The sequence below is a fragment of the Peromyscus maniculatus genome, chromosome 6 (assembly GCF_049852395.1).
Source record: "Peromyscus maniculatus bairdii isolate BWxNUB_F1_BW_parent chromosome 6, HU_Pman_BW_mat_3.1, whole genome shotgun sequence".
Lineage (NCBI taxonomy): Eukaryota > Metazoa > Chordata > Mammalia > Rodentia > Cricetidae > Peromyscus > Peromyscus maniculatus.
Genome location: NC_134857.1, coordinates 94,863,414 through 94,875,943, shown reverse-complemented (window position 1 = coordinate 94,875,943; position 12,530 = coordinate 94,863,414). Strand labels below are relative to the sequence as shown.

The 12,530-nt window shown below is 33.8% G+C and overlaps 1 protein-coding gene across 2 annotated transcripts in view; it reads right to left on the bottom strand.

Moving 5' to 3' along the window:
• Positions 1-282: 282 nt before the first annotated feature.
• The window catches only part of Olfm3 (olfactomedin 3), a 224,509-nt gene continuing 212,261 nt past the window's right edge, over positions 283-12,530 (bottom strand). For both annotated transcript variants that reach the window (XM_006990502.4, XM_006990500.4), the window contains exons 5-6: positions 4,728-4,834; positions 283-3,478 (exon numbers count right to left, since the gene is read on the bottom strand). In XM_006990502.4, coding sequence (XP_006990564.1) covers positions 2,801-3,478; positions 4,728-4,834 — 785 coding nt within the window. In that variant the 3' untranslated portion in view covers positions 283-2,800. The remainder of the gene's footprint in view (positions 3,479-4,727; positions 4,835-12,530) is intronic.

Below are 12,530 nucleotides of genomic sequence, written 5' to 3'. Positions count from 1 at the left end.
TGATAGGAAGACATTCATAATTTTATATGATTATATTTCAGGAGTCAACACTCTGATTGGAAAAGTTCTCAGAAATTTGGCAGTGACTTTCAAATCTGAGGATATAGTTGTGTGTTTTTTCTTTAATTACAAGTAAACACCAATAGGAAGTTAATATTTTCTTACGTTTTCATCACCAAGAGTGCTTACAATTATAAAGAAATGAAACCACAATGGAGATGGTAACCAGGGCTACAGGATTGGTAATAAAGCATGACTAATCACCCATTTTTTTCTGCATAGACTATATCTGCTATTTCTCTTTTATTTCTAACATTGTTAATGCAATGGAAGATTATCATTATCTGAACCTGTAGAGATAAATTTAGATGCAAGTAATAAGCCTTGTGATTCAAGGTTCACAAATACAAATAACACATCAACACAACCCAAACACAGACATATTATTTGAATAACACTGAGTACTTTAATGATTGGTTAATTTAGAAAATACCAGTTTCATTGTTCACTTTAGATGAAGATATTCTGACTTTATGTTTCTGCACTGCTTGGATTCATTCTATGGATGATTTTAAAATACCGATTATTTTCCTCATAAAATTACTTTATTTGCTGGAGATTAAAAAGGAAACAGTGATTAAGTTCTTATTTATTTCAGGCACAAAACTGAACATAATTTATTAAGGAAATGCTCATAAATTGTAAATATTTAATGCAATTCATATTTTAAGCTCATGTTACCCCACTTCTAGTAACAATAAAATCTTAGCTTACTCTAGCAGCACATACACTATATATTGGGTAGATGATGACATCATACATAGAAAACAACAAGGCTCTGTACAAGATGCGCACCTCACAAATAAGCCATGATCATCCATATTTTAAATGTTTGTGAGACCACATAACATGAAAAGAATGGTTCCTATTAGTCTGTCTACCTAAAAATTGATTCATTTCTAAAACTGACATGATTTTTTTAATCTTATACAAATTGCTATATAAAGTATGAACTGCTTATTTTTGTGATATGTGTAGTATGACAAATGAATCTCCTAAATTTTCCAACTCTCATTTGTAGATGGGAACTTAAAAAAAATGTTTGGGAAGAGAATTCACTAGTATTAAAAAAAACACAGGGTGCCCATGAGATCATACTGATGTTTTGTTAACAAAAAGTAACTACTTATTCAACCTTGAGTTTCAAGAGTAAGTAATTAGATTCCCCAATTTTGATGGGATATTTGAGAATAACTCTTTAATTGCAGAATTTAAAATGAATTATTCTAAATATTAATATCATTTTATAGAGTGCTTTGTCTGTATTATCATATGCTTATGTTAAAAATGGTATTATATATGTATGACACAAAAATTTATACTTTCAGTTATATATTATTTATTTTAGCATATATATTTAAAAATCTAAAATACAACCTCATTAATTTTAATAAAGCTGCCCTGGGGAAATCTTTTTAACATATGGAAAGTACTTCTAAACTCATTGGCATGTTCAATATTTGATTTTAGGTTCTGTAGATTTAGTAACATAAATATCAAAGTTTTGTTTTTTATATTCCTTAATTTTGAACCCACTGTTAGGCAAGGTATCTGGAGATTGCCTTCTTATTGCATTTTCTGAATTGGTTATTAATACATTTGAAACTAAGACAACTCCCAATTCTTTTCATCATTTTCTTTTGTACAAACATGCCATTAACTCCTTATGGTTCATAATTTTAATACAGAAAAAAATTACACATTTTTTCTTTCCTTAATACTCTTCATGTGCTTCATATTATATAAGAAATGGCATTATTGAAAGTTACATGTAAAATAGGTTAAAATACTAATATGTATGTAACATAATAACACTAATATGATAAATGAATAGAATCAAATATAGACTTTGTAACATAGCTACATATTTTATGAACAATTATGTGGGATAGTTCCAGGAAACAGAGTGTTACTACATTGAATTGGTTTTCAAATTCAGAGCCAATGGTAGAATGAATTTAGGATAAAACAAAGATACTGTATAGGATCCCTGGTTTGATTTTTTTTTTAAGTTTATAGTGCTTATGTGAAGGGGTAAGCCAAGAAGATCTTTCTCGACCACAGTTGCAAATTGACTTGAATAATTACTGAGATTAAATTTTAGTGCACTTTATAAAAAATATGACTGTCACAGAAGTGAAGAAATACAATTGTACGATGGTGGTTACAATGATAAAAATATGTATTGCCAAGAAAATGTCAGCAAGAGATTTCGAAATGACTGCACAGCACCGCATCAGAGAATGTGGTAACAGCAACATGATTGATAGTATTTTCCATATAAATAAAATCTTTACATCTTTTTGTAGAAATAAATGGGAGAAAGTGCTTTTCTTTTACCTTAATTCCTATGAAAATATTTCTTAATGTAGAGCAAGAGACAGTAAAAAATGACAGTTCAAAAAAGAAGACATTCATGCATTTAAGCCACCATTAGTCTGGTTCTAATACAAGGCAGATCATTAATCTTTTGCAAAACTAAGACTCTAGCCACTTAAACTCTTTTTAGTGCTTTGCATGACAAGGGCATGATAGGCCCTGTAAATTTAGCAGTTAACATGTGTTTCCAACACATTAACTTAGACAAATACTTTTTAAAACTCCAAATATACAATAAAATACTTCACTTTGGAGAAATGATGACAAGTCAATCAAGGAGAAAAAAAATAAACACAGACAGGTTCCTATAGAGTTTATCATAAATGAGAGTGAAGATAGATAAAAAACAAATGACATTTGCCTATGTGTCATCTTCAGTCTTAATGATGTGGAACAGGGTGACATTGAACAGGACCTGGTGGCCATTGTTCCAGGCATAAAGAGCTCTATCTCTTGCATTGTAGTCAAGCATGGATATGTGAAAGTATTGGTTATGGAAGGGGATGTCCGTGTACTCATATGTGGAAGTTTTTGTGGAATAGGAATAATACACTTTGGCTCCAGTTAAGTGGGAGTTTGTGACATACAGAGTCCCACAGATCATGAAGGATTCCCCTGCACTTCTCTTGGGATAGCCGGTGCTCCAGCTCTTCATCACCTCCAAGGTATCTTGATTAAGCTGGCTGATGACAATATTGCCTGCATTTTGGTTAGTTGCATACACAGCCCACAGCCCAATTTCATCAGCCATTAGGTCGATGTCAGAGAATCCACCCCATGTGTAGGGATATACATTGTGAAAGCCAGCATACTCCAGGCTTCTTTGGGCTAGCACTCTCCCTAAATCAAAGCTGTACTTGATGATGATATTACTCTGATACTTGTTAAAATAGAGTGAGCCATTGTAGACAACATGGTTAGTTCCTGCCCACTTGAAAGGGAGATTGTATGTCCTTGATTCAGCTCCACTGACAAAGTCTGCAATGGACTTGTATTCACGGACTATTTTATTGTTAGTGTAACTGTCCATATACCAGACCTGAAAATAAGGGGAAAAAAACAAGAGAAATAAATGGAGTGATTACATTCTGGACATTTACAACAATTCCAAAATAAAGACAGTAACAGTCAAAGTTTCAAATTTTTGATGCCAAATGTTCTTAGTTCTAACCCATTGAAATGTGATACCACTGCCAGCCCTTGTAAAGACACTGTATGGAGGGTCAGCAAAATGGCTCTGTAGGTAAAGGTGCTGTCAAGACTAACAAGTGGAGTTCCATCCCCCAGACCTGAATGGTGGGAATGAAGAATCACTGCAGTGCTCAGACCTCTCTCCATATATGAACATACAAACACACACACACACACACACACACACACACACACACACACACACGCGCGCGCGCGCGCACACATTATCTTTCAGAAAAGAATAGTTGTATGGAAAAGAAACAGCTGAATTTTCTACCTTCAAATTAATTTGCTTTTTCTTTTTTATTTCTGGCTAGTTAATGCCTATTGCTGACTAAAACCATCACATGTTATTCCAAAGCACATCTCCTGATTTAGCTACATAATCAAAGACAACTGAAAGACTTTATCTTAATCCTGCACCTTGCTCTAAAAATATATATCTATTTTATTTTACATGACAAACCTATGGTTACTTTGTAGTTATCACCGAACCTTCTAGGAACTGTTATTCAATGTATTATCTTGTAGGTTTTAGTGAAACTGTTGCATTAATTTAATAACAAATATCATTTGGATAGGGCTATTAAGAATCTTAATTCATAATGAATTTATTAATAAGCAGAACTATAGTAAAGTTACTACTATATTTAATTGTATAATACAGATATTGTCAACCTGTAAAAACATGCTCTCTAGTTTCAGTTGTATTTCTTTTATAATTATCTCTAGCAATATACTGATTTACATAAAAAATGGTTCACTACTCAGTGCTTAGGATTTTTTTAATATAAAGATTGTATTTCTTATAGAATAATCAGGGAATTTTATATGCATATGATTCATACATTTCAAGCACAAACCAAGACTAAATTCACTGACAATTAGACTAGACTACACTGAAGAATTGTAAGAGGAACATATTACTAAAATAGGTTTGCTCCGCACATTAGATATATCAGCAGTTATAATTGGAAAATGTCAAAAATAATACCCCTTTCATCAGAACCCATATCATGATGAAAAAGAATAGCCTGGGAGAAAATAGTATAAGAGAAACTGAATTATATGCAAAAGCATTTATAGAAGCAACATACTCTGTTATGTTTTTCAGATGCTAAGGGATCCGTCATCCAAGCACCAAATCGAGTTCCAGATGTCTTGACTGTGATGGGGCCTGTGATTTTCATCAATTTGCCACATGCTGAAATTAGAGGAACATAAACATGTTGGTTGAACAAAGTCAATGAATCCAATACACAAACTCAGAAGAAAACAAAGAGAGGTATATAAGACAAAGTAAATCCATGAAATGAATGTCACATGTTCTGAGTGAATGAGCATCATGTTGACTATAATGTATTTAACCTCTCAAAGGAGTCATGGCTTGTTATTTCAATGCTCTAAATGTAAATATAATACTATAGAAGAATGGTTTATATGAACTGAAAAAAATAAAGGAGAAAAGTCATTATCATTATATCAATCAGTCCCTGCTTATTCTAAATAAAAATGTTGGAAGCATGGTTACGTTCTTTTTTTTTTAATTTCAAGACTTTGTTTTCATTGAAAGACATTCTTTTTTTAATTGGAAGTAAATTTTTCTCTCTTACAATACATCCCAACCACAGTTTCCCTGCCCTCAGTCTTCCCAGTTCCCTCCAGCTCCCTTCTTCAGATCCATTCCCTCTCTATTTCCCTTCAGAAAACATCAGCCCTCCAAGTCAAATAGGACAAAACAAGCTGCAATAAGACAAGTTGAAAGTCCTCATATGGAGGCTGGACAAGGCAACCTAATAGGAGGAAAAGAGTCCCAAGAGCAGCTAAAAATGTCAGAGATGCACCTGCTCCTACTGTTACAAGTCATGTTAGCTTGATTTTCAACTACCCGCATCTCTCCCGCTTTCTTATGTTTTATGGTTATTGACTGTACATAAGCTAGACAGAACTCTAAAGTTGATTTTTAAGTTCATTTTTTCCGTTGAAATACATCCTTATACAACACAACAGTGAAAATTCCATCACAGACTCCTTGAAAGGCATAGACTTTTGAAGGACCCAATATATAGATAAAAGGGCTTGATAGAGCAACCATGAGCATGCAAAGAACAAAACCTTAAAATTCTCATGTTTTCAGACTCTAAGAGAACATGTAATGAAAGTTTCAGTAACCCAATGTATAAGGAACAACATGAATTTCATGAAATATATATATATATATAAATATATATACACTAAATACATATACTAATATTTATATTGATATATGTAGTCATTTTGACTGTGAATAGGTCTTAAGAATAGCTGGTTTTTCATAAATGCCAGTACCAAAACCAAAGGGCAAATATTTTTTGTGCATTTTTAAATAGCAGAATTTAGAAGTAATTTATCTTACACATTTTCATAAACAATCTGCCTATAAATATTTATCTTTGGTCTGAACAAAGAAACAACTTTCCTATTTATTATTTTTTTCTTTTTATTTTTGAGGTCTTAATTCATATTTTTTTATCTTCCTCTGACTAGCGTAAAAATTGGTAAATGTCTAGTTCATTGCTGCTGGTGCCTATGTCTTGGGCCCAAAAGAAGAAATGCTTAAGGCAAATCATAGACAAAAGCAATCTGGCTTGGATCTTATTTTGATTCATATTTTTCTATATATGTTCCTTAAAAGAATAATTTGTAATTGGTAGGACACCAAGCTGCCTAATTAGGAAGATGAATCATGGGGACATGTTTTGCTTTGTTATTGCAACACTAACTACACATTCTGTAATCCCTAACTTTTTAGGACACCTGAACTGGAATCATGTTCCACTTTCTTTGAAAGGAATTACATGTGATCTCACCTTTGTTTTAGTTTATCATTTTACAGATTCTCGAGCCCCAGTTTATCAAGACTGGACAAGTGATTCATGAGAATCAATATATAGATATATGCATGCCATATACATGTATATCTATCTATCTATCTATCTATCTATCTATCTATCTATCTATCTATCTATCATCAATCAATCTATCATCTATCTACCTATCTATCTACATATCTCTCTATCTAGCTATATCTATATGTAGCTTGGGTTAAGACTACTTGGAATATGGCAGTTCAAATTGTTATCAACACATGAAAACATATGAGCAAAGTAGTCTCCATTTGAATTAGAGAAATGTTGAAGTATTTTGAATGAACCTAGTTGAGTAGGTGATATGACTATATGGTATGTGAAAGTGATGTTTAATGATGCCACACATAAACATTTATAAGTCAACAGATGAAAAGACCATGAAAAATACCAGTGTACATAGATTGAAATAAAAATATATCCCCCTCTCCAATTAAACCATAGAACAATGTATGTGTTTTTTCCCCTGAAAGACGAAAAAAGTAATTCTGGCCTGAAACAATGGACTAATACCTGCTTTTATTCCCTTTATTTTCTGATTTCAATAAAATTACAGTGGAGTATAACAATAAAAATATTTTTTTAAATCCCAAAGACAAGGGAAATAGTACAAAAAAGTACTTGTAGATATCTTTCAATAAGTTCCTCAAAGGAATAGATGATGGAGAGTGGTTATGGAAGATTTGGAATGAGATGTGTCAGCTTCGACAGAGTAGGTCATAGCTGAAGAAGAAGGTGCATTACCATTACCTTGAAAAAGTGAAATATGTACTCAAAAAATATGGAGAGAGAAGATTTGGAGTGTTCCAGTGAACTGAAAGCATGGTCACTACTGAAAGAAGGTTAAGAGCAATTAATTGCATGTCCTCCCCTAGATGTAGGGCTCCAAAACAGGCCAACACAACTGCAAAACCTTGTGTTAGCTTCCCTAAGATATTCAAAGTGGATGATGTAAATTTTGGAGGCTCAGCACAGGCTCTGCCTGCTTAATGATACAGTCTCCTGCATCTATTAAGCATGGAAAAAGTGCCAAACTCTGTGTAAATATTCAAAGTGGCCAAGGGAATTGTTACTCCAAATTTTAAAATTAGTAGATAATACAGATAGTTTTAAAATTGCAATGAAAAACAATAAGCTGTTAAAGACGGTGTTCTGATAAAAGAAAATACAGAGAGTAGATGAGACCCTTTCCCCTCTAGACATGTTTGTACTGAGCATTTGGACACTGAGAGAAAAGCATAACAAATCCATTAGGAAATGAAAACTATGATTACGTTTTACAAAAACAGGTAGAAGATTAAGAATATTTTCCCCAAACTGAAAAATTATAACACTGAAAAAGGGCGAGGAGGAATGAGACATAATATATTGGTTCCAGTATTTAAATAAGATTTCTAGAATAAGAAGAGACACAAAAAGAATATGGGAACTTATTCAATTTTTGTACGTACCTGTAACAAAATTACTATGAAATGTAAGATAGTTAAGAACAAAGTAAAGTTTAAACCTTTCAAGGCATTTAAGCTGCTTACATGTAAACAAGTGAGAATTAGATTGGAATTGAGCTTTTTAACACCCTACTAGATACTGAAATACAATATGGGCCCAGGCCTTTGAATTGAAGAACATAAATCTAAGGAAGACAATGGAGGATCTTTTCAGATGTGCAACATTCCAGAACTCTATGTTCTATACCATTTTCTGAAGAAATTACTTGAAGATACATTACAGTGAACAAGTTATTAACAGAGGAAGAAGTGAGACAAGGAAAACAATGACTTCTTGCATGATGAGAACCGTGCAGGAGACATTGAGAAATCTTCCAGAATAGACAGCTGTAAGAGAAGGACTTACAATATCTTTGTGGAAATATAAATTAATATAGCCATCATGAAAATGATACAGATGTTTACAGATATAGGTATGTTTAACCTGATTTAAATATCACATATGGCATATATACATATATATCCTTATACATATATACATATATATCCTTATGTGTATCTATATATATGTATAGGGAAACATCATGTTACAACCATGCTCAATTTGGAGATTTTAATACCAGTTAAACTATTTTTTTAATTAAATTTAAAAAATAGGGATAGGCAGATTTGATCTTTACATAGACTTGTATTAAAAAAAGATTTATTTGTTTTATGTCTGGGGGTGTTTGTCTGCATGTATGTGTGCACCACATGTGAAGTATCCACAGAAGCCAGATCAGGACATTGGATCCCCAAGAACTGGAGTTACAGTTGGTTATGAGCCAGCATTGAGTGTTGAGAACTGAATCTCTGTACTCTTTAACAGTAATAAGTATTTTAAAATGCTGGGGCTTCTCTCCAGCATAAGACTGAGACCTTTGAAGAAAATCTGAATAAGTGAAGACAATGACTTAATTTTTAACTTTTTGAGACTGTGTCATACTATGTAGCTCAGTCTGGCCTGGAATTCACTATGTAGACCAGGCTAGCCTTGAGCATGGAGAGATTCCCATATCCTCTTTCTCCCCAATACTGGGATTAAAGGTAAACACTATCCCATCTGGTTTACTGATATATATTAAAGGATATTTCATTGAATGGCACAGCTACTATGATACTAGATTCATAGAGGAAGAAATTATGTCTACGTCCATCACTTAGCTTCCAGGAAACTATAACATTTTCATAATATTGTTAACATTTACATTTAACTTAAAACTAATCAGCTCATAATCAAATTGCCAAAAGCTTGACTGGTACTCTGCTCTCTGATTATAGAAAAGACAAAATTTATCTAGAGATAGCAGAAAAAGATAAAGTTCATTTTGTTAAGAAATACAATTGTGAGAATAGAAGGAGTATAGAAGAGTGCCTGTCTCTGTTTTAAAAAGCTATATGTGGTGATATTCTAATTGTACTGAAGTGTAATTTTGATTGTATGTTAATAAATAAAGTTGCCAGGGGTCAGAGCTATTAGAGCCATAGCAAGAGTGGGGCAGTGGTGGCACACGCCTTTAATCCCAGCACTTGGTAGAAGAGCTAGGTAGATCTCTGTGTGTTCAGGGATACAGCCAGCATTGGAGACATATGCCTTTAAGACCTAGAGGGCTATACTTACAGGCAGTGATGAGGCAGTCATGTGTTTGGGTTTACAACCAATGAGAAGGCAGAACAAAAAGATTATAAACAGACATACATTCAGGAAATAGGTCTCTTTCGGGTGCTAGGACCACCGCAGGAGGAAGGGTGAGATTTTAGCTCTGAGCTCTGACCTCTTGGCTTTCTCTTTTACTTTGTTTCTGTGTTTCTTATTTAATAAGACGGTTGGATACATCTACAGCTATAATTAAAAAATATTTCCTCAACGAAGATGAAAAGTCTGTGTTTTGAAGCCACAAGTAGTTTGATTTTGGTCAATATTCATGAGTTGTCATAAAAGCATACAAGGTAGAAACATGAACAAATGTAACGCAAGCAGGAAATGTTATCTTAATTTTCAGCTAACAGAGTAGGAAGTCATTCAACAATATAAATGGTTGATTTTTAAAGGTATAAAATAAATGTATTATTCACAGCACCGGTTTAACCAACACTATATCCAAAAACTAAGCTGTTAAGTGGGTTAAACTCTGGGGAAAGGAACTAAAAGTGACTGTTGGTTTCCATTCCAAGCCCTTTAAAAATTTTAAGCATACTATTTTTGCCATATGTGTGTAATATTTAAATTATGGTTTAAAATGTTAAAGGGGGTGTAAAAGCCTCATAGCCACTAAATTTGAAAAGCTAAAAAATTTGCATTTGTATATTGCCTGTTGAAAGATGATTTCCAGGTTTTACATGCCATACATAGCTAGGAATTGGACAGAAATGAGAGAGTGTCACAGATAGAAGAAATGAAACTTGTGAATAGCCTGCATTTTATTATTTTGAGTGTGAGGCTTAGACCAAAATTGAATGTTTTAAACTCCCAGTTCCATTTTACGGTTTACTTAGCAAGTTCTGTGTCTTTACCTCTTTAAACTTCAAAATATGGGAATACTATGATTATAATATTTATTCATATATTTTCTATAACACCAAATGTAATCATTTTTAAAATATGAAAAATGGGAAGGGAGAAGATACAGAAGGAGAGGGAGGGACACAGAAGAAAATGCCTGATATTCCAAAGAGAGGGAGAAGCTAAGTGACACTGAGGTTGTTTCAAAACCTTAAGGAGGAGAGGGTGTCTGAACTGTCCTTCTGTAGTCAGGTTGGTGACTACCCTAATTGTCATCATAGAACCTATTTCCAGTGACTGATGGAAGCAGATGCAGAGACCCACAGCCAAGCACTTAGCCATGCTCTTGGAGTTCAGATGAAGAGAAGAAGGAGAGATTATAGGAGCAAGTGGGATCAAGATCACAATGGGGGAACTACAGAGAGTTGACCAGAGCTAGTGGGGGCTCACAGACTGACAGCTGGGGAGCCTGTGTGGGACTGAACTAGGCCCTCCAAATGTGAGTGACAGTTGTGTGGCTTGATCTGTTTGTGGGGCCCCTGGCAATGGAACCTAGACTTATCCTGAGCATATGAACTGGCTTCTTAGAGACCATTCCCTATGGTGGGATGCCTTGCTCAGCCTTGATGCAAGTGGGAGGGGCTTGGTCCTGCCCCAACTTGGTATGCCAGCCTGTGTTGACTCCCCAAGGGAGGCTTTACTCCCTATGAGGAAAGGATGGGGGGTTTGGGGGAGGAGCAGGAGCAGGGGAGGGAGGGAAAACTGTGGTTTTATGAACCACAGTTTTATGAACTATACATTTATATATTATTTTCATAATATATAAATAATATATTTATATAATATATAAATATATATAAATATAAATATATATAATAAATAAATATATATACATTTATATATTATCTTTCTGAAATATGTTAACTATTAATTTGGAATTATATTGATTTACTATATTTGCATATATATATTCAATTATGTTTATTTTCACAAACTCAAACACTTCAGTTTATTCAAATGTTAAATATTTCCCTATTTTATTCTTTCAAAGACTGGCATTAAACTGTATCAGTACTCCATGAACATTATGTCTTATTTTTTCTCCAGTGACCATGTTGTCTGCAATATATATTGTTATTCCTATTGGTTTATGTTTGTGATAACTAATAACAGTTTAATAAGTGTTCATAACTAAAAAAATTCTTAAGGATTCATATTATTTTATATTAACTAAATTTACATATAATATACCTAAATGTATGTGCGTATACACACAAATAGCGTAAATAAAGCTATGCCACATCTAACAAACACTTAGCACCAGGTGTGGAACCCACAATTTGAGATGCTGGTCAGGAGTGTCCAAGAGTCTCCCCAAAGAATGCAGCATATTGTTACTTTTCTTTGTTGCCTTTTATAGCTTTAAGATAAGTTCCTGTTGCTGGAGGTACCATGTAATTTGACCACACGATTAGGAATATTTGGGCTGAATATGACCCCAAAACGTCTTCCCAGAGGACTACTTTTTAATAGCATCAGAAATGCTATGCAAACTGCTGATAGAAGCAATCAGTTGTCCTACCAAGCTGATACCCACGAATCACAACAATGACTAGTATGGTAAGATAAATATGCATATCTTGTTGGTAACCAACAGCTCTCTAATTCAATTCAGGGCCTACTCAACAGGAAGGGAGTCATGCCTGATACTAGAAATCTAGTCAGGACTGGGTGTGTGTGTGAGGTTATAAATTTTATAGTAGAATTTATTACTGCCGCTTTCCTAGACCACCTTAATTGCTAGTTGCTTTCAAAAATACTTCTTCTTACACCCACAGGTAAGTGCCCCTTTCACGGTTCATCAAGGCAGCATCTTTTGCCAGCATAAAGAGACCATTACAGAAAACTACAACTGATTAAAATACAAAGAACAACTGATTGTGGGGTCCACAACCCCAATATGTGCATTATAAAATTTCTGCACCTAGGGCTCAAGGAGCATCA